The 24,476-nt window shown below is 34.7% G+C and overlaps 1 protein-coding gene across 4 annotated transcripts in view; it reads right to left on the bottom strand.

Moving 5' to 3' along the window:
• The window catches only part of LOC126979688 (latent-transforming growth factor beta-binding protein 1-like), a 63,671-nt gene extending 40,439 nt beyond the window's left edge, over nt 1-23,232 (bottom strand). For all 4 annotated transcript variants that reach the window (XM_050829137.1, XM_050829135.1, XM_050829134.1 and 1 more), the window contains exons 1-2: nt 23,094-23,232; nt 3,689-3,869 (exon numbers count right to left, since the gene is read on the bottom strand). In XM_050829137.1, the coding sequence (XP_050685094.1) occupies nt 3,689-3,869; nt 23,094-23,148 (236 nt within the window). In that variant the 5' untranslated portion in view covers nt 23,149-23,232. The remainder of the gene's footprint in view (nt 1-3,688; nt 3,870-23,093) is intronic.
• Nucleotides 23,233-24,476: the final 1,244 nt, after the last annotated feature.

Genomic DNA, 24,476 nt, shown 5'->3' on the forward strand with positions numbered 1-24,476 from the left:
AACAAAAAAACAACCCACTTCAAAAACACTATTCCAAAACAATAGATATAATATGCACTAAAAAGTATAAAAATATATTGTTGTTGTATTTTTATACAATCTAATTTATTAATCTAATTCTTTTTACGATTATTGTTATTTTTAGAATCGAATCGAAAATCGAAAGTTTTGAGGTAACAAACATAAAAAAAGAAAACATACTGACGAATTGCGCATTTCCTCCTTTTTTGAAGTCGGTTAAAAACAATATTATTGATAGCGTTACAAATTTTCATTTTTCTCTCTTATTTTTATGGTATTTTCTTAAATATTTTCACATAACAGAACGGTTTTTTAAAGGTACTTGAGGTCTGGTAGGATAACGAGATGGAAACTAGGAGTCGCCAAACCGAGTGAACAAATTTAAATTTTTCTTAACAAATGAACTAGCTTCCAGTACATAGATGTTCCAGACAGAAGTGTTCATAATAAGCAAAGATTGCATATTGACACGAGAGTGGGTCAGGGATTGGAAATAATACTCCGCTTATAGGAACGAGTCTTTATTTGCTTTCACATTTTCTGAACTTGCACTTCGCCGGTCTGCCGCTGTTCCTCTTGTGGGCGGCGGTACCTTCAACGCGTCACACTGCACCGAACACTAAGTCTCTTCTGTCTTCTTCTTCTTGGAACACTTCCACTTTTCACTATTTCTTCTTTTCTTCTTCTTCTTCTTTACACTTTCGAGTCAGAACTAGAACTGCAGTAGGCCACGCTTAGTACGGCTTATATACCGCCGGATCTGTTCTATTTTCAAAATGATTCTCCCATTCCATCTTTAAATTTAAATTGTACTAGAAAATTCTTTTAACTATTTTTATCCTGCTTACACATTTCCCATCCCTTTTTTTCTGTTCGATTTGATCCTGAACTTACTAGAAATTTCCATTAACTTTACAAAACCCAAAAAAACTCCATACACTGGTAGGTGTATCGAAAGACTTTTCCGCTAAAGCTACGATTATTCCTGACGGAGCTGCTGAAATTATCAATATCTTGAAGTTGACAACTCTCGTCATGTACGTTGCTGCACGATATGACGTTTGACAACTCTCGTCATATACGTTGAAGCGTTCCTACGCGACAATATTATTTTAATGTTGTCTTTGTGGTTTGCCTAACACCAAAGACAAAGTTTTATTTGTGGCAAAATTTATGTATAATGCGTGATTTGAACTTGAATTTCCAGAGATATTCACGTATTGGATAATAATCAATACGTTAAGAATACCGGATAAATTCTCGGATATCGCTCATACAAATACTAAGCTTAAAATCATTATATTTACATTATCCTATATATTGATTGAAAAAATACGCTCCGTAGATCGGTTATTGAAGTTCCAAAATCAGGAAATGAATTAAAATATCACGATAAGGTCATTAATGTAGTATTGCAATTGAATATAGATAGACCTTTCTCATTAGATTGATTGGCAAATTACGTTCCTAGGTCTGTTCCCATGTCGGAAACCCCAAAAGTAGGATATGTATTGAAATATCATGCTCGCCTCGCTAGTTGTAGATTGCGATTGAATATTTTTTTACGGATCGTTTGTAAATTTTGGCATGATTGTTTGACATTTTGTAGCCTACTCAACCCTAATAATTTTACAAATATATTTTGTATATAAAAAATGTTAAGACTAGAAGAGAGAATAATCTATCCACACACGGTGGTTATAATGATAAACGGCCAAACTAATAAAAGGCATCATTCGGAAATTGTTGTGCCACATGGTACTAAAATCAGGAAACTGTGTGCTAATGAATACGAACACGAAAACGAAACACTAGAAAACATCAATATTTTGATGGTTTCTTCTTCACTGCATAATATTAATACAACTGCTACATCTTCATGGATGATGATGCACATGAGAATGAAAGTGACGGTTATATTATAGATAACTTAGAAGGAAATGGAGGCATAATGTGTCGTTTACTATATCATAACCAAGCTTGTGAATATGTATAACAAATAGTTCGATATATAGCTGGTTTTGTGGTGAGATCTCTATGTTACCATTTAAAATGCAGGAGTTGCATCGACTTGTTCACTGTGAATAGTAAGTTTGAGTACCACAGATTAGTAAGCTCATGAAATAGAGGTGGAATAATATATGCCTCAAGCGACGTATATGAGGTTTGTAAAGATGCAGAATTTGTACATGGGGCACACTAAAAGTTTTGCACTTCTAGATAATAGAAACTATTTGAATTTCGAATTTTATATTTTTTTAAATGTTGCAACCTTGTTAATAATAAAAACAAAAAACAGTTGGAGGGAAATCATTTGTCAATTATTTTTTATCACACATCAAACGTCTATGTGCGCAAACAAAAATGGAATTAAGTCGAAAAGATTTTAGGGCGGTGATTTTTTATGTGCCGCTCGTCTTCAAAAATGCTTTTGGGAAAGAAATACCTTGCTTATTTGTTTGCTGAATTTGAGAGAGGTCAAGTTTCTTTACATGATGAATTTCGCGAAGGGTGGCCTTCAACTGCCGTCAACGAAAATAATGTGGCTTCTGATAAGCGGCTAATTGAAGAAAACTCGCGGATTACCTATGAGACAATTTGAGGACTATTGGGGATTGGTATGAGCCAAATCCAGAAAATTTCACACGAAGAATTGAAAGTTCTGAAACTTTGTTTTCTTTGGATCCCTCATGAACTGACAGCAGAGCAGAAGCCTGCTCGCGTGGAATGGCGCTCACAGATGCTATTGAAGTACGACCACGGACATTCTAATGCTGTTTATGACATTGTCACAGGAGACGAAACATGGATTTATTGTTTTGAACCCGAAAAAAACAGCAATCTTGGGAATGGGTGTTTGAAAATGAGAACAGGCCAAAAAAAGTGAAGTAGGCGAGAAATGTTGGTAACAAAATGATCGCTTTTTTTTCTCAGCCGCGGGTCCCATCTGCGCAATTCCACTTGAAGATCAAAAGAGTGTTAATGCCGAGTGGTATTCTACCATTTTTATAGCCAGGATGTTAAAAATGGTTCGCGAAATACGACCAAAAAGTCATTTAGCTTCCGCAACAGTACAACTCGTCACCCATCCTGCACATAGCCCCGACCTAGCACCCTGTGATTTCTGTAATTTCCCCAAAATCAAAGATGAGAGATGAGAGGTTTCAATTTTACCAATTCCGAAGAGGCAGTGATAGAGCTCGAGTAGCACGTAGAAAACATGCCTTCAGATCTATGGTCCTCCTGTTTTAAAAAATGGTTCGATCGCATGAAAAAATGCTTAGAAAGTAAAGGAGAGTATTTTGAAAAGCAAAATAAACATAATATTTTGGTTGTAACATGTTGTTTTTTTAAGTAACGCAAACCTTTTAGTATGACCTTCGTACTATATGTATTATAATTGTTTACATTAAAATATTAAACAATTTTTAAGCTTTGTGAAAAGTAGTTAACCTTATATTTATCCTGATACTCCTGATAATCTATATCTATTTAAATTCCTCGCAGCCTACCCCTTATTAAAAATAGTATCTACCGATGTACCGAATAGATCCGCGACTAAAGAAATCTTTAGCTGCGAATAGTGAAAACGCGAATGTAAGTAAGCGCAAGTATGGAGTTTGTTACTGCACTGAATTTGTTTGAAGCTTGTATGGCTATAGCTTACCTAACTTGCTCTTCGCAACACCTCCTCAGTGCGGGTATACAAGTGTCTTTCTCTTCATCACCAATTTCATCAGGCACTGATGGATTAGAACATGCCTCTATTGATGTCAATTCTATACCCATCGTCTCACCGAAACTGCAGCATGTTTCCGTAATTTCAATTTTTTCTTCAGAATCTAGACCTGGAATTGGATTGGGCAAAATTATAATATAAAAAAATATCTACAGAAACATATTTCGAAACTGCGACAAATCCATAATAACCAAATATGCATAATTAAGTTTGCACAAAAGAAAACAATAATCTTAAGAAGACTCGAAGATTTAAAAAATCCCTAAAGCAGAAAGCAAGAAAAGAAAACGCAGTAAATACTACGACGGATATTTCATGAAGCATAGATCGCAGGTGTAATTTTCGTGATTTATCTTTTTACATCTTTCTAAAGACCATAGTGAATGCAAAGAGTTCTGTTCTCTTGGGTCCTCTTTCCTTATTTACATTAATGACATAGAAATTTAATTTGTACTAAAATTTATAGACGGTGCGAGACTGAGCCCGCGCCACTCGTGTTTCGATCGTGTGCTCTTATCAATTGAGCCAACCATCCGAGTGACGCACAGCCCATGAAATTTTGTGTTTTTCTTTTATGTTAAAGCAGATTAGTTTTTGGAACTGATCGGTACAGCCGTTTAAAAGTTGTTAAAAAAACACATTAAAAATGTTTAGTTTTTCTAATATTTCTCAAAATCTACCGGTCCGAATTGGTTCAAACCTAAGTTTGGCCAAGCCCTTTCGAATGGTGCCAAAACGCGATCTAATCATCGGTCAAACAATGCAAAACACTTACATTTACTTTACTTACACACACACACACACACACATATAGGTACACAAAGAGATAGTGACTCCCTCGAGTGTAGTCAGGAAAGCTTCCTAGGACCTTAGAACGTCGAGATCTGATGAGATTTCAATTTTTGCAAAACGAGATGAAACTAATAACTTTCCGATTTTTGAAAATGTTCAATTTTCTCACCGGGAAGTTAAAAACATTGTGGTGAAGGTGAATCAGAACGTTTTTCAGCATTTTATTATAAGTGCCTTTCTTGGAACTAATAAAAGTTATGAAAAATATTTATAAAGTGTAATAAAATATTTTTTGTTTTTAATTTTCGATGTTATTACCTATAAAGAATATTTTTTATCAGTACATTATGATAGAAGCTAATCAGTGGACCACTACTTCCACCTGGTACTAGTCTGCCCTACCCCTAGTGTTTCATAAAAGCCGGAGGCGCGGAGGATGGGTAACCCCCGCCAGCTGAAGGTGACCATGGATGTCCGTATTGCTCCGAGGCTGCCCTTCCATCAGAGACGGAGATCCGAATAAGTCTCAAAAACTTGTTGGTCATTGTTCCAAGGCCATTCGCAAATAGCTTGCACACCCTTCTCAAAAGTAACGCTTGCTTAGATAACCTAAAACTATAAAAAGATCAATAAAAATAAAATTACTCATTCCCGTGCTTTGGGGGTTGAAGGGGGGGCTGTATATTACTCCCGTTTCCCCCTCCTACACCCCTCAACGTTAAATTAAGGATGCGAATTTCTAATGTTACCCAAATATTGATATCCTACGTATAAAATAGTATTTAAAAAAAATTCTAAGCCCTTTGCTGGGCAAGCTGTTTAAAATATAACAAAAACCGAAAGTACAACAGAGAGATGTTTATTTCATTAGACACGTTATGAAAAAATTATGAGAGTGAAATTTTAAGATGCGCGCCCATCACTGTAACACAAAAGTAACAGGGTGAAGTTAGTTCCCAAAATATGTCGTGTATTATGGAGTATATTGTCTCCAAAGTATGTAACTATATTCAGATTAGTTATTTGAAAAAACTTCTACTATATGCATCATCCAATATAATGTAAATAATTATTTACAAATAATATGAAGCAGAACAGCAACTCTAGGCCTTTGCTCTCAATGTGAGAAAAACAGAAGATATTAATGAATAAGAGACAGAAAGTATCCAGAAGTAATTAACATAAGCAGCGTAAATTTATTTCAATTTGCGATATGTAATAATATTTTCTTTGAAAGTTTATTATTGCGTTTTTAAAAGTATATGAGGAAAACGTTAAAAAACGTTGTAGGTTTTATTTGGTGTATTATCTCTTATCTCGGAATAGTCAAAATATCAGTCAGCCAATCAAATAATTAAAAATAGAGTATTTCTAGGTAGGTACACGCGTCCTCAAGTGAATAATGTAGCACTTTACTTTTATGATCGAGAACGGACACAGCATTTGTGATTTAATCTGGAATGAAGTCATTTTCATATAAAAACGTTTAGAATAAGATTCCTGTGCATTGCGACAGTTGTCTACAATAGCAGCATGTTCAATTTACGACAGAAAACCCACATCAATAGCCACGTAAAGTATTTTAAAGCAAGATTTTATCCCGTATTTTATGAAAATTATAGGTAATGTTGTGAGACTGGCTAGGTTGCATAATATTTGCTGTTATAGTTAAGGTTTAAGTCAAATTTATCGTTAACAATAACGCTGACTTTAACATAGACTTCCGAATGTGTTCTACCATCAGGGGCATGCATTGGTTTTGTAGCAGAGTAGGCACAGTAGATCTAACTGGTCGTAGTTACGCTTTATTTCGACAGTACAATATCAGTTTTATGAAACGCTACTTGCTTCGTATATGCAATCCTTAAACTGCCTACCGTAGGTAGTAAATTACCTAACTTTAACACTACTGCTATATTTATTTAGGTTCATAACTAGGTAGGCACTGCCTAATTGCCTATATAATATGCACGCCCTCGTGTACCATCGTATTCCTTAGCATAATTAATGTTAAAAAGTGACACATCAATTAATCTGTGTCGAATATATTATATTTGAAATTTTGACAGATCGCTATTTAGCTATTTAACATTAACAATAGCTTTATCCGGCGAAGATTGAACGGTTACGTTTAAAATTATGACGTCATTTAAAAATTATCAAATGGTGCAACACAATATTTTTTGCATAACCGGTACTTTAACATGTTTGTAATTGCTAAAGTTAGCTGATGCAATCTAACCTAATTAAAACCTACAATATTATATTTGCTAGGTAGGAATGTAGACAAGTGATAACTTGTCCCGGTGTTTGTTTCTAAATCTTTAAAGTTAAATATAACAACTTTGTTTAGGCAAAGTAAGTAAAAATTCTTTAAGTAGAATCTCTTTGCGATAAAGACGATACAAGTGGTATGAGTCGGTGTGGTGGGGTCAGAAGACACTTGCCGGCGATTACTATGAGAGTGCCGGCACAGCAGTCCTGGCTAGCACTACTGAATTATTAAATATTAATAATTAAATATTTCCTTCCAACTGCCTATTAATTATTTGTAAATTATTTTCAAATTGGTAAGTCGAATGTCAAATTTATTTCTATAGGGTCTCGTTCGAGTTAGAATTTAACTTGAGTGAATGTTCGGTAAACTTAATTAAAGTGTCAATTTTACAATATATTGTGTTTTACAGATTTGATGTTAGAGAAACAACGAACAAAAAGCTTAGATAATGTACCTATACGTCTAGATAAACGATGGCAGCTGTGAACACGTTGATACAATAGCGGTGAACTGAAAGCCTCTATTTTCAGAAATGCACGCACACTAAACCAAGGTGACTAACGCATAGCGAGTGTAAGACGTAGCTATAGTGCACCTAATGTAATAAACCTGACCTGTTGTCGTGCGTTACCTTTCAGCAAGCATAAGGCTCTATCTAGACATATAAATTATCTAAAGAAGATCAATCAAAGATTTGTTAGTAGATGCGATTTCGAAATCCCACCATCATCACACGGCAAACGCGTCTTGTGCTAAACCTACTTACTCTACTGAACAGGACTGAAATATGCATATTTCTCATTGACGTACAATAATAATAATAATAAAAACTTTATTTCAAGTATCTTGACTCATAATAATTGTTAGTAATACAGCAAACTTATGTTAACGTATGTTAATACTTATCCTAAACCTAATGAGACACGAGCCGAGCGATGCGGGTCAACGACCCCCACTTCGGAAGGACCGCGTAATATTTTTTAAAACTTACAGTTGCCAAGAGTACGGCCGCCGCGCAAAATTATGATTTCAACAATATGGGTATTGTATCCAAGATTCTCGAGGGTGCAGTGAACGAATTTGGGATCAGTCTTGAAATACAAGATGGCCGCCGCGCAAAATTATGATTTCACCAATATGGGTATCGTATTCGAGGTTCTCGAGGGTGCAGTGAACGAATTTGGGATCATTTTTTTAATCCAAGATGGCCGCCGCGCAAAATTATGATTTCAACAATATCGGTATTGTTTCCGAGGTTCTCGAGGGTGCAGTGAACGAATTTGGGATCAGTCTTGAAATACAAGATGGCCGCCGCGCAAAATTATGATTTCACCAATATGGGTATCGTATTCGAGGTTCTCGAGGGTGCAGTGAACGAATTTGGGATCATTTTTTTAATCCAAGATGGCCGCCGCGCAAAATTATGATTTCAACAATATCGGTATTGTTTCCGAGGTTTTCGAGGGTGCAGTGAACGAATTTATGATCATTTTTTTAATCCAAGATGGCCGCCGCGTAAAATTATGATTTCGTCAAAATGGGTATTGTATCCGAGGTTCTCGAGGGTGGAGAGAACGAATTTGGATTATTTTTTTTAATCCAAGATGGCTGCCGCGCAAAATTATGATTTCAACAATATGGGTATCGTGTCTGAGGTTCTCGAGAGTTCAGCGTGTGGCCGCGTAAACGTAGAACATCTTCCGCAATAGCGTTGTATCGTGCAGATACGAATACTACCGATTGCTAACCTTTACTTATAATAAGTATTTCATAATGGTAAAAATACTAATTTATACTTTAAAAAAATATGTGTGTGCAAGTTACACACGGTACGGAAGTGAAACTTCTGAAAAGTCCCTGAGTAAATAATACTCATTGAAAAGTATTGAAAAAAGAAAACAGTCGCTTCATGTAAACTGTATATTCATAAAAGACATTAAAAAAAGTATTAGGATGATTGAAAACAGTTAATATTTCATTATTTTTAATTTCAAATTAAGAAAAAAAATCAGGCTATGAGAGATTAAGATGTGATGAGATGAGATAGATATAGAGTGGATGATGAGTGTGTAAGCAGAGTGTAAGGTTTACTATTTTTCACCAAGCTTAAAAATTATTAAATATTTTAATATAAACAATTATATTACATATATAACAAATTCTGCACCTTTGTAAACCTCATACACATCGCTTGAGGTAATTATTATTGCACCTCCATCTCGTGAGCTTACTAATTTGTGGTACTCAAACTTACTGTTCACAGTTAACAACTCGATGCAACCTATATGCCATATATACACTTTTTGCTATATATATTCACAAGACATTATGCCTCCATTTTCTTTCATGTTATCTATAATATAACCGTCACTTTCATGTTCATTTTCATCATTAGTCCGTGAAGATGGAGCAGTTGTATTAATATTATGCAGTGAAGAAGAACACATAAATATACTGACGTTTTCTAGAGTTTCGTGGTTGTGTTCTGTAGCACACAGTGTCTTGATTTTACCGATTTCATTTCCATGTGGCACAACAATTTCTGAATGTTTTTTTTGTTACTTTTAATTGTTTGGCATTAGGCGCCACGATTATAACCTCCACGCATACGTATGGATCCAAAAATAGTATTACGCGGCGGCGATCTTAGATTTAAAAAATGATCCCAAATTCGTTTTCTGTACCCTCGAGAACCGCGGATACGATACCCATATTGTTGAAATCATAATTTTGCGCGGCGGCCATCTTGCATTTCAAAAATGATCCCCATTTCGGTCTCTGCACCCTAGAGAACCTCGGATAAGATACCCATATTGTTGAAATCATATTTTTGCGCGGCGGCCATCTTGGATTTAAAAAATGATCCCAAATTCGTTCTGAGCACCCTCGAGAACCTCGGCTACGATATACATATTATTGTTGAAATCATAAATTTGTGCGGCGGCCATCTTGGATTTCTAACTTCCCTAAAGAATAAACGTACAACCATCCTGGGTGGCATAATATTCAAAATAACATTATGTTAATTTATTTTAGTACTCTCCGACTTCCATTCACCTATTATATTTTAACATAGTACACTGCCGCATCATCATCATATTTTACTATGATTCCCCATTTTGTACTAATTGTTTGCTAAAATCTTACGTAAGGTCTTAGCCCGAGAGAAATGAACACAGTACCCTCCTTGACAGTGGTCACGGGCGTACTGCTGGTATGAGCGAGCATGCAACCAAGGCGTCGCGTTTGATTAATCACGAAAAAAATTTATATAAAATAATTCACAAAGCGTATTGATAAAACCAACAATGAAAAATTATGAATACTAATAAACTATCGAATAAAATATGTAATGTGTAGATAGCTATCATAGTTTTATGATAATATAAAACAATTCAGATGAAAATGCCTATTTTGCAAAAAATAAATCTATCGAGATTTTTTTTCGTAATCGTGTTTTCAAAACTGCCATAATTTCGATAAAGAAATGAAGATAAACATGTCAAAAAATTGGAACCGTAGTATTTGTAGATGTATTTTATGTAGATTTACAAAAATGTCAGTTTTTAGGACTAAGCGCCTTAAGTTACAGACGCGTGTCACCGCTGCGCCATTCCGTTAGAAATGCTGCAGCAATGACCCACATATCTGCAATCCAACCTGCTCGCAATCATCTTTAGAATGGTGTTGGTACTGCCCCGCTTTGCGTACAGTCACATAAAAACAGTCGACCCGTGCTTCCGCAAACATCCCTGATGCGCTACAAAATCACGACAGCCCCATCAGCACCCTGAAAATGAAGAACTAGACTCCCAATTACCTATTAATATCACTATGTTCTTTATAGTGATTTGGTTGCTGAGTAATTACACATCATAGAGTAACACTTATGTAAAGCGTCATCTTCTAGAAAGACAAAATTACAGTTCATACTTTTATGTCCGTGACAAATGCGGTCTGCCATAAATCAATTTGTGTCTTCTAAGGCGCCACGTCTCTCACTAACGCTAAGTAATGGAAATTTTCACAGAGCACTGGATCCCCGACAATTCGAGCAGCTCTGCTGAAAGATGGGAACAATACTCGTTATGTGTCCGGAACCGCACCTTATGAAGCACACAAATATAGGCCGGTTGGAAGAAGTCTTGCACACTACTTAAAAAAATTGTTGGTAAAGACTAAAATAAATTACTGGGCAAATGAGATTTGACATCTTATGACTCAAGGTGATGAGCGCAGTTGTAGTGTCGGTCAGAATTTTTGGGTATTTCAAGAATCCTGAGCGGCACTACATTTTAATAGGCAGGGCGTATCAATTATCATCAGCTGAACATCCTGCTCGTCTCGACCCTTAATTTCAGTAAAAAAATTAATTATCTACTTAGAACACCATTAAAATATGGATTACTCAATTTTTCGGGTAATGTCCCTGTTTATTTTCCGGTCACACTGGATGTTACTATCACGCGTTGTGGAGGTTTGGTGTTCCAAACATCGAATTAATTTGTATTATTAAAAGAACAAAAAAAGTGTGTTTACTACTATTCCATCTGTGAAATATAATTCCTTGACACTTTTTATGTTTCGTAGTAGTACTCTTTACACGATTACACAACGCGCGACGGCATTTTTAGAATAATTTATTGAGACGCAAACTGATCCGTGACAGACGATGACAATTCTCATAATGGCCGCCTGTCGGCTTGTATTAGTGTAAGTGTGTGCGTGGGGCTATATATTTACACGTTTATCGGCTTGTTTTGGTGTTACACTGTTATGTAAGGTGACACGGAGTCCTTATTTTTTTACTAGTTCGTGGTTTATAATAATAATAATCTTTATGCATTCAAATAAGGTCAGTTTACAATCGTTCCTAATATGATTAATCTTAGTTTCTCTTATTCTACCTTCAACGCATGCAAATATTAATTTACATTTTTTTGAGTATTTGTAGTTTGAGTATTATTGCTGCATCACCTTACATATATTGTAACTGAAATGATTTGTGAGTGAGTGATTGTCACAAAGAGTTTCTTGCTACTTCTTCTTATTAAATCTCAACCCTCAAAGGAGGTGGATATAAAAAGTAAAGTCATTTCCTTGATCTGCCTGAATGAGGTGATTTTGATTTGATTACCCTAAAGGATTGACCTTTTGATTACTGTTAGTACAAATATAATATTAATTAGAAGTTTAAGCAGAATTGTCAAATTGTAGGTAGAGGTATTTGGTGAGTTTTGCATGATATGTAGATTAGGATTATTTTATTGTTGTTTGCTGATTTCTCGTAACAGGTTTCGTCATGCTCGCTTAAATGTTACTGCTTGTGGCGGCGACATGGGACGGGTCGTCCCCTTCCCTAAAATATGGTTGAGGGAGGCGATGGCTGGCTCATGCGTCATGCTTGTGAACGGGCACTGCTTGTGGTGGCAGGATGATACTGTTGCCGGAGACTCGGTTTCAGATTCTTAAAAGTTATTGTGTGTATATATACATATTTATTTATTTATAATCGCTTATAAAATGCTCAAAGAATACCTTTACTTATTTATGGTGTATGTGGATGATGCAGCTACTGTACTCAATAACTTCTGTATTAATTTACATTTACTTTTTTGACTTACTCGTGTAAGATATTGACTATTTGACGTTTGAGTGTGTTTGTTGCATCATTTTACATATTATATTGTAATTGAAATGATTTGTAAATCGATGTAAATGTAAATCTTGATTTAAAAGAGTGGCAATGAGTTTCTTGCTACTTCTTCTCATTAGCACAACCCTTTGCGAAGTAGCGGTAGATTCAATAAGAAAAATATTTTATTTCTTTGATATTCATAATTCTCATTTCCGTGACCTACGTGAATAAACTGATTTTGATTTGATTTGATTGATTTGATTTATTTTACACAAAATTGAACATAACCAATAATAAGTATTATAAGCTCCTAGCCATACAAAGTTTATATAAAATTCTAATAAAACAGTAATAATAATTTTTATGTTAACTTTGCTTAAATTTAAGTAGTCATTTATTGAATAAAACCAATTATTTATTAGCCATATTGTTAATTTACTTTTAAGTTGATTATATGTCATATTTTTTAAATGGTCGGGGAACTCATTATCTATTTTTACCGCCATGTAATAAACATTTAAGTACAAGTAATTTTTTTGGGTATCGCGTGTACCTAGAAGAGTGATCTTTCATTTTGATGAAATATTCCGGGTGTTTATCTACAAATACACAGATATCCCGAATTAACAAAGAGGGCAGTGTTAGTATTTTCTTTTTGATGAAAAGTGGCTTGCAGCTTATCCATCCACTGTGCTTTGCATATTGCACGGATACATTTTTTTTGAATCCTGAAAGCACGAATTTTCCCAAATGATGAGTCCACATGATAGCACAGTACGGATGACACATATCCGAGGTATACACACCACGCTTCTCTCTGATACTGTTTGTCTTATTCTCCTAATGGCAAAAATAAACCGATCCAGTTTATTATAAATGTCTTAAACATGCTCTTTCCATTTAAGATTTTTATCGATTATTATGCCAAGAAATTTAATGATGTTGTCAATTATAGTACCATTATATTTTATGTTTAAATTATTATTTAAGTTTCTGTTAGTATTAAATTGATTATCTTAGTTTTTAATATGTTTAAGTGAATCTATAATTGTATTTTTTAATGTAGTTGTGTCTTTTCGTTTGATAATTATTGTAGTATCATCGGCAAATTATACACATTGATTTATTGTAGAGTCTGGGAGGTCATTGATATATGATAAAAATAAGAAAGGGTCGATAATGCTTCCTTGTGGAACACCGCAACTTTGATTTTCCCTAAATTATTATGAAACGTTACAGGCAGATTTATTAAAAAGCTTGCTTAGAAATAAATAGTTTTGTGTTTTTAACTTGTTATTATTGTTTCTAAACACTGTTGAGAAAATACATTCGCAATTACGGAGATAATCTTGACCTCAGTCGTAGTCACCGTGATAACAACTGATAAACATGGACACACTCAGATGTGATTCGAGGAAAATTGTAAATAGATGCGGATTGTTCCTTGTTATATATTCATTGGAATGGTCTGTACTAACTATAATAATAATAGCCTTTTATTCAGATCAGATATTATTACATATTAAAATAATGATATCATTTAATTTTTATTTTTGTTCTAGATCAGTTTGCCGATTTAAGTCTTTCGTTTACGAGTCTATAAAAGTCTAAAGGGCATTTAATTTCTCATAAATGTTTTTCTTTTGATTTTTTTTGAAGTCACTTCTAACACCACCGCTACTTCGAAAACAAACGGCGTTCTGAGAGAGAAGAAGCGGCGTAAAAAACTCTCCCAGCATACCTTTTTTTGCGCTCTCTTTAATAAAATATACAATATTGAGCTGTTATTGCATTAATTAAAATAATCATTATCTAAATAATTTGTTATGTTTATAAAGTGATAACCCTCACTTCTAGGATTAATACCACAAATAAAATTTGAAAACAAAATTTTATGAACGATGCGGGACGGGGAGTCCTATCATACATCAAATGTTAGGGTTGAGCAGGTTATCAACTGTAAAGTACATCCTGTCAATGAAGCCACAACCTGACAGTTGAACAAAGCATACAAGATTTTATGACGATACGTCACTCGAACAGATAGCTCAGTTGGGAGACCACTGGCACGGAACGCTAGAGGTCGTGGGTTTGAGTCCCGCATCGTTCATAAAATTTTCACTTTGAAACATAACAAATTGTTTAGTGTTATTATAATGAAAACCACTATTTAGAACAAAAATGTGGCGATTTTAGTGAACGTATGTTAAATTTTCATAAATGTACTGACATTGAATTCCACGTCACTCCTGCCATGCGGTCTACCTGTTTTCCGTTTACCTTCTCTTGGGTATCAACTTGTAACGGAATGGTCTGTGCTCTTTCTTTAAGATTATTAATATCTTCAATAATCTAGTGATTCCTGCAGAGGGTGCAAATTGTATGTACGAGAGTATGTCGAGGGTTAAGATAAAACTTAGGAGGAAAATAAAAATGATTCTGTCATTAAGAACTCTGCTTCTTATTTAACTGCTTATATCTTTAAAATCGTTAATATAATGCTCGCTACAAATAATACCTTTATTTGTGGATTAATGCATCTACTGTATTCAATGATTATGGATTTTTATACATGAATGACAATATTTACAATAGGAATGGTGTTTAAAATGTATGTACAATTTAGTTCTATCGCCATAATAATTTTCAACTTTGGATACTTCTAGTTAACCAGATGACACCAACCTCGTGCCGCAGCTTTGACTCGACTGAAATTGATTATCTTCCCAATTGTCATGGTTATTAACAGTCAAAAGGTGTTTAAGACGTCTTCTTAGTCCTTCTTAACAGGCACTCAAAATCTAGTCTGCATTATTAATTAATTCACATTTATATTTTATTTTACTCGTGTAAGACATACTGGTTGAGTACATTTGTTGTTATATAGAATTAAAATAGTAGTAACATCCTTGCCATTTCTGCTCTTCATCATCAGCAAATCAAATTCAAATTCAAATATTTTTCATCAAAATAGGATTCAAAATCATTTATCGAACGTCAAAAACTACCACCCATTCAAAGTAGACTGCCTCAGACCTGAGAAGTACAGGCGCAAGAAACTTATCATCATCAGCTTAACATTTAATGAAGTTTCAGTAAATGGTCAAATTTTGACATCCATAGATCTATTTCTTTGGCCAAAATGAGTAAAAATATATTTTATTCTGAATAAAAATGTATTTGAAGTGAAATAAAAATCTAATTTTTTTTTAATAAAACTTGTTTAAGTATAGAACACTTATATAGTCTCGATAGTAAATAAATATAAAATTAATTGGCCACGAATCTTATGGATTTCAGACAGTTCTTTATACACTAATTGTGCTGAAATCTTCTTAACTATCTTTATTATTTCTTAATAAGATAACATCAATGAAGATGCAATACATAATTCATATACTTACTGTAATATTCCTACGTATGAACGATGAATACTAAATATGACATCGGCCTTCATAATACGGCTTAGTTTATTTATACAGATGTGTACTATTACAATTGTGTTAGGGTAATCAAGCGATGAATATGTCTACTAAATAATAAAAACGAATGTGCTTATTGTGCTTGAGTATTAATTTATAAAATTGTTCAAGAACGAAATTAAACTACACAATAATCAAGAAATCACCGTTCGCGTAACGCTAGCGTCCGTTCGTAACTATCTCGTCACGCATTTACCAGCTTACTCCCCAAGTCAAGAGCGCGTAATGTATTCTTCAAAAAAAAGTGTTGAAGAACAGCACCACTACACCTCAATGGTAACAGGTGCTCGTAGAGTCATATTTAACTGTCCGTAAAACAGCTCGACTTCCCTCAATAGTTCGGGTTTAGACGAAACGACTCGCCGTCACCAGTATTCAGCTTCGTCAGTTGACTCTGCCCAATAGACAAATATCGTGCAAATACTTTTGAGCTTTTGTTACGCTCTATGGCCGCCTTCACACAATATTGTGGCGGCGTATAACACGAGTCAATGACGTGGAGATCTGTCTATTTAGCTGCCTATACTGGGAAGCATCGTCCAGGGACTGAAGGGTCATTTGGCGTCTCATATCCATAAATTTGAGGGTATAGTCTGAGATTTTTCCGGTTCTTTTTGAACGGCTGGACTTGAAGAACTTAGACCAAGCCGTTTGAACAGCTGCCACGATCCTGTTATTCGTCGTCTCTCGTCCACATCTACTCAGTCACCGAGATATTCGAAGCGGTTTTGCGATTCGAGTTGAAAGTTTTCGGGGTATTGTGTCTGGATGGGTGCAGGTCGGAGCGTAGACTTGACCAATCGAGACCGCTTTGAATTGATATTTAATGTGCCTCTTACTGTGCGGTGATAACTCCCAGTTTTGACTAAGTTGGACACCGAGACATCATTGAATATCTGTATTTTGGTCGACATAATGAAGTCAATCTCATTTTTGGTGGCACTGTCGGGGCTCATCCAAGTGTTGTTCTAGCTTCATGAAGAGGGAATTCATCATAATATAGAGATGCTCCTTCTCCATGAAGCATGTGGCCTCGGCATCTCGGTATCTCCTACTACTTGGTTAAGTCTTGTTAGTAAGCCTTGTGTAGTAGTGCATATTATTCTTTTACATAATTCCAGAACATGTACAAAGCAAATGTGTAATACCCTAAATTAAACTTACTCAATTAAAGCAGTAAGTAGTTTCTGTCAATGTCATCATTACATCTCGATGGAAAATGATCCCAGAGTCTGAACAGCTAATTGCGTATCTGTTCATTTAATAAAAAACATTTTTTTTTGTTCTTTTTTTTTTAAATAAATAAAAAGTAATAGTTTCATATCGAGTGTCACCCCTCTCGCTAAAATAACAGCTTGTGTTCGTCCGAGCGATAGCATATCGATGATATTCTTGATTGTTTCTTGTGGAATACGCTCCCACTGCGCAGCAATTACATTCATTAGCTCCCTGATATTTTGCGGAGCGGGCTACACCGATCTTACTCTTTAGTTTCGTTTTACACCATCACAAATGTGCTCTATGGGATTGATGAGGTCGGGACTTCGAGCTGGCCAATCCAAACGACGAATCCATAATAATAATCCATAATAATCCCTACATCTTGAACATACGCTTCCACATTGCCAGAACAGTGTTGCAGAACTGTTAACACGAACTATCAAGTATTCCCGTCACTTCACAAACTCAACTCCACTTTTCTCAGATTTGAGGCATACATTTTCGAATTTTGTTAATGTATTATTAATTGCGTAAATAGCTCTCCTGGTGGCTGTATTGCCCTACTTGAAATCTGTATATCTGTCTACAAATATATATTTGTCGAATATGCAATCTTAGAAATCCTATTAATATATTACAGAGCTTTTTTACATCAAAGGTATTATAACCACAGCAGTATTAACGGTAGAACGTAATTGAACTTATATTTATGGCCGTGCTAGTCGATCATTCTTAGATTCAAACGTAATCTCGATCAATTTCCTGATTGACGTTGTACGTTTATAATGAAAAGTAATATATCTCTCATATAATCTAGACTTATATAGAAACAAAAAAGGAAAAAAAAATTTATAGGTGTGTGAAACTTCCATTTCAACAGTAAAATTAACGCATTTTTGGTGTAAATAACCAACCATACAGATAATACAGGTAAAAATAACCTTTATTTAACATAGTAATTTTTTTGTCACACAACTATCATGGTGGGGTAAAAAGTTACCCCATTTTTGCCGGGAGATCTTAGTTAGTAAGTTCCATATCAATAATTTATTATTATTTATTGATCTGCTCATCTTTATTCTTTAAATAGAACCAATAATTAACACAGTTTTAATGGAATATCATTAATTTATACAAAAATAAAAAAAGTACAATTTTCACCACATTTTTTACTTACATAAGTTGAAAGTTGAAAGTCTGATTATAAAATCAGACTTTCAAAAATATTATTAACTACAAAAATAATAACAAAAAACTTTAGGAACTGTATCAACAAAATGATAAACTTAAAGAAAATTAAACTTAGAGTAACTTAACGAAAAAAAAATACTCTTGACATGTAAACAAAAAATAGTGATTTTTTTACCAAAATTTTTCAATCAATTTGGTTTTACATCCATATATTATTTGGTAAAAAAAATTAATACCTGGCAGCGTAAGATGTTAATGTAAAAGGTTTAAAAACTACGGTAAAATTCGCGCGTCTGGGGTAAAAATATACCCCACTATGTTAGTTAAGGGATAAACATACAACTTATCTATAATTATAAAAAATCCTAGTAATTTTATTTAGAACAGGTATATTTAGTAGTTTTGTCATGTTATGCCCAATGGCCTATTTTTATAAATGTCCGCGCTCGTTTTCCATATAAGTCATTATTTATTATACCGGAGTGTGTGTGCCTGAGCGCATAAGCTTCTTACTGCTCTTTACAGCGTGTTACCACTTTTCTCTATGACAATAAGGGACGTGACGAGCAGGACGGTTAGCTGATTGTAATCGATACGCCCTGCCGATTACAATTCAGTGCCGCTCAGGATTCTTGAAAAAAACAAAGAGATTGAGTGCTACAATAGCGCTCGTCACCTTGAGACATAAGATGTCAAGTCTTATATGCCCAGTAATTTCACTAGCCACGGCGTCCTTCAGACCAAAACACAATTATGCTTATACGTTACTGCTTCACGGCAGAATAGGGCATCGTTGTGGTACCCATAATCTAGCCGGCATCCTGTGCAAAGAAGCCTCCCACTAGTAAATACCCTTAGTCAGTTAGTTAATACTCTTAAGACACCCTTGGGCCTGCGACTTCCCTATTATTTGTATGGCCAGCGGAAGCAGAGGGCATGATGTTGGATGACATAGCATGCATTTTTGCCGTGCCCAACGAGTTCTAGCCGTCCGCTTCGTCTAGTGTACCCTTAAGTCCTTACACAGAGCGTCAATGCAGAGTTGACAGGATTAGACACTTGATACAAGCGGATGGATTCCTGTCAGCTTAGTTGGCGTTTTATATCATTTAGATTAGCTTCCTTGAAACCTTTTAAATTAGCTGATATTGAAAATTGTGAACGATTAGCTATTATTAGCTTGTAATGAAACTGTAACTTTACATATTCCTAAGGAGATTTGTGTTAGAAACAGAGGGAAATAACATGATTTTGAAGTGAAAACTTCTTTTTTCTTTTCTTTTCTTTTTAACCGACTTCAAAAAAGGAGGAGGTTCTCAATTCGTCGGTATATTTTTTTATGTTTGTTACCTCAGAACTTTCGAATGGATGAACCGATTTTGATAATTCTTTTTTTATTTGAATTATGATGCTTTCCGTGTGACGATCTGACAGTGGCATCCACGCGAAAACCATAAAAGTCTTCAATTTGCTATAAGTATGTGTGCGACAAATTTACGAATAACTCAATATCGCGACAACCGATTTCGATGATTTTTTTTCTATTGGAAAGGATATATACCTCAAAGGTTGTTTGGTGAGATTTTGGAAAATTTCTGTTTATGGGAAAGTAACGGAACATTTCTATTCTTAGGAGCATATAAACGATTGTCGGCCGAATTTTTTTTGCTATCCGGATATTTGAATCACCTACCGTAACATTATTGTCAAGTTATTGTCGTAGTCGAATATAATGATCAATGGAACTCCTTAACGACTCACAGTAAGAGTGCGATCTGTGGCAGAATTTCTAACTGTCTGTAATAAAATTACAATGCGCTTACATTCATTACTTAATTGCAAAGTTTAGTAGCAATAACAATAATCGTAACTAGAATTAAATTAATTAATTAGATTGTATAAAAATATGCAATTATTTTCAAACTTTTTAGTGCATATAATATCTATTATTTTGGAATAGTGTATTTAAAGTCGTTTGTTTTTTTGGTAAAATAATTTATAACTAGATACCACAAAACCCCTTTAAGGGTTTGTTTGGGTAAGTTGTCACTCGTTATTTTAGCGTTAAATTGCAATAATTATCATAATAATTACCTATTGTTATATTATATTCAAGAATCCTGAGCGGCAATGCATTGTAATGGGCAGGGCGTATCAATTACCATCAGCTGGACGTCCTGCTCGTCTCGTCCCTTATTTTCATAAAAAAATATATATAAATAATAAATTATAAATAGAAAAGAAAGCTTTTCAATAAACCTGCATTTATTCTGTTAATTTATTATACAAATATAATATAAGTAGCTAAGTACTAGTTGCTGCCTGCGGCGACGTTCGCATGGTCGCTATAAAGTAGCAAAAATACTAAGCCTGCATGCAGTATTATAATATTATGTAGACCTTATGTTGTCCCGACCTCTTGTTAATATTCATGCAAAATGAGATTTAAATTCATTCAGTAATAGCAATTAAGGAACACTCAGCAAGTATTCTTTATATTTATTCTACGTATCTATGTATCTACTGTTCTTACTTTGTAACGATTTTATTATACTATGTAGGGTACCTATGATATGTGTTAAGACACATATAGGTACCATATAATAAAATCGTGTAAGATTAAGTTACTTAGCATTCATGTACCGTAGATGTTTTTGTTGTTTGAAATGGCAAAACTCTTGGACATTTTTTCCGAAATTGTTGAGAATAAAATAAATGAGAATAAACAGATGAGACACAGATCCACATATGAGACAGAGATCTACAGATTTGACACAGATCCACATATGAGACACAGATCCACAGATGAGACACAGATCCACAGATGAGACACAGATCCACCGATTTGACACAGATCCACAGATGAGACACAGATCCACAGATGAGACACAGATCCACATATGAGACACAGATCCACATATGAGACACAGATCCACAGATGAGAAACAGATCCACAGATGATACACAGATCCACAGATGAGCCACAGATCCACCGATTTGACACAGATCCACAGATGAGACACAGATCCACAGATGAGACACAGATCCACATATGAGACACAGATCCACAGATGAGAAACAGATCCACAGATGATACACAGATCCACAGATGAGCCACAGATCCACAGATGAGACACAGATCCACAGATGAGAAACAGATCCACAGATTTGACACAGATCCACAGATGAGAAACAGATCCACAGATTTGACACTGATCCACAGATGAGACACAGATCCACCGATTTGACACAGATCCACAGATGAGACACAGATCCACAGATGAGACACAGATCCACATATGAGACACAGATCCACAGATGAGAAACAGATCCACAGATGATACACAGATCCACAGATGAGCCACAGATGAGACACAGATCCACAGATGAGAAACAGATCCACAGATTTGACACAGATCCACAGATGAGAAACAGATCCACAGATTTGACACTGATCCACAGATGAGACACAGATCCACAGATGAGAAACAGATCCACAGATGAGAAACAGATACACAGATGAGACACAGATCTACAGATGAGACACAGATCCACAGATGAGACACAGATCCACAGATAAGAAACAGATCCACAGATTTGACACAAATCCACACATGAGACACAGATTCACAGGTTACATTACAGATAATGGTTACTAAATATTTATTTTTATTTGTCATGTTGTTTTCAAGTGATGAATTATGAATTTGTTTTGAGAGAGGGGGACAAATGAGCTTACGGGGCACTTGATTTTACAAAGAAGATATAACTTTCCCAGATACGAATATTCTATATATAATTTTCTTATAAAATTCGAAGTTTGTTTTGTAGGGTTGGTTAATCAAATAACGAGGTTGGTCGGACAATAAAGGTCTGATGGTGATCACTGCCTCCAATACAGTTTTGGAACACCAGATAGGTCATGCAAGTATGAGCAACCTTTCTGGTGAGTATACGCGCTTTTGAACTTAAACCTACTTGTTTTGGCGCGGTAGGGAAAAATTATCGACCGAAACCCAATGCGACACCCTGACGTTAATTGATATTCTAAATAGACCATTTGTATTATGCTTTCAATTACATAAATTGTGCGATAAAATAATATTTTCATTGGTACCTCTTCTTAATTGTCCTTTTCACAAAGGTAACATAGCACGAGGAATAAATTTTTTTAAGGATTTTTGTTTTGCTACGCAAAGAAGTATAACTTCTTGTGAGGGTACATACGTTTGTATATTTTCAAATCAATCAAATGAAATGAACTGCTCATTTCAATAACCTACTTGTACCCATCGTCCCTAAATAGTGAAACGATCTTAACAGTCTCTTTACGACGATATCAGCACACTTCTAACACTATGACGAAGTGTAACTATCGTGCAAATAGTTACATTACTAGATCTTGCAGAAGTTACAACGTCTTATTAAATGAAGTAGACCTAGATATATTGTCTACATCTAGCACCAAACTAAAAATAACGTTATCTTATAAGTTCTTCCAGATTAAATAATTGTAGTTAAGTTAGTTTAAAAGCGTAATATTACATCGTTACAATAGTTTTATATACATATGGAACTTTTAAGTAGCCATCAATAATTTTAATTATTTCATAAGTTATCATAGTAAGCTAGTTGCAAGTTTCCCATATGATTATAAAATAAAAATTTAATAAATAAAAAGGTAAAGAGACTCAAAAATTGACTACCATACTAATGTAACTATTGACTTACCAAAAACATTATTTTTCATTAAACACAAAACGAAACAGATCACGAACGCTTTCATTTTAACAACACTTCACTAATGATCTACTAAGTAACTAATTAGTATTCGACATGGCGTATCGTATGTCTGCACGTAACGAGACCCAGCGCAGTATGGACTATGGGTGATGGCCGATAGGTCACGCAGATAACGTCATGATGCGAACTGATTATAGCACAGGAGACGGATGCGTTTATTTTTAGCTTGCGTTTCTTAGCGTATACTTTTCTTAAATCTTCTAGAAATATATATCTAAGAAGTGTATAAGAAATTAGCCTATCGCGCCGGTTTTTGTATAGCAATTCTAGTTTATAATAACATTACAATAGTTACAAATTTATCTTAATTTCACGAATTCATATAGTAAACAAGGTATATTAGGTATTACGATATACTTGCCACATACAACATAACATTGGAACAACAAATATATTGTTGCTTAATTTTGATAAATTTTCTGTACGTACACGAAACGTAAGTAATCAATCCCTTGCATTTTTTTCATATTATATTTTTGTTTTAGCATCTGGTTTTATTGTTTCTTCTCTTCTCGTTCGATATGCCCTTGACAGAGTTGTCGTTAATTTTGTTTTGATGAGGTAGATGCAATGCTCCCTCCTTCATTTGTCGCATTCCATATTAGAAGTCAGTTGAGTGCACTAATGCACGTCACCACCAATCAACAGATTTGATTTGGTTATCTTTCACTTTGTCTTGTGTCTTCCACCTTACCCTGGACGAAACGACGTTCTATTCTCTTGTCACCCCGCTGGACTGGAGGAAGCAAGTCCAATTGCCAAATAAGGCAAAATGATGTAATATTATGAGTCCGACGATCATGTGGTATACGTGTCTGCCCATCAAGTAACGGGTTGCGGGCTCTGATTCTCCTAGGAAACACTTTATATTTTTTTAAGATAAGACGCATAAAAGGCCTACTATATTAAACGGCCTATTACTATTACAGTGATCGTAGACAACTGTGTGAGTAAGCTTAATAAAACTCATATTAATAATTACATTTTAAGGCTAATTAGTTTAATGTTTCATACATTCGACTCCTGGACTATAACAAATTATATAGAGCATCGCTTGTTTATAACATAATTATAGATTTTGAGTGTTCCGTTTACGTAAACATAGATTATATTTTATTATACCATAACTTATATAGTGATTGATTAATGAATGATCCTAAAGCCCTGAAATTCCGCCCAAAGAAGTTATAGCTTTAGTTCTAGTTTATAGTTGAAATTTAATAAAGTTCCGACAAACTCATAAGCTCTTATAAGTATTGTAAATTTCATTTTTTCTTTTTTCGAAGCCACCTTAATCAATTAATTTCTGGT

The sequence above is a fragment of the Leptidea sinapis genome, chromosome 4 (genome assembly GCF_905404315.1).
Source record: "Leptidea sinapis chromosome 4, ilLepSina1.1, whole genome shotgun sequence".
NCBI classification, from domain to species: Eukaryota; Metazoa; Arthropoda; class Insecta; order Lepidoptera; family Pieridae; genus Leptidea; species Leptidea sinapis.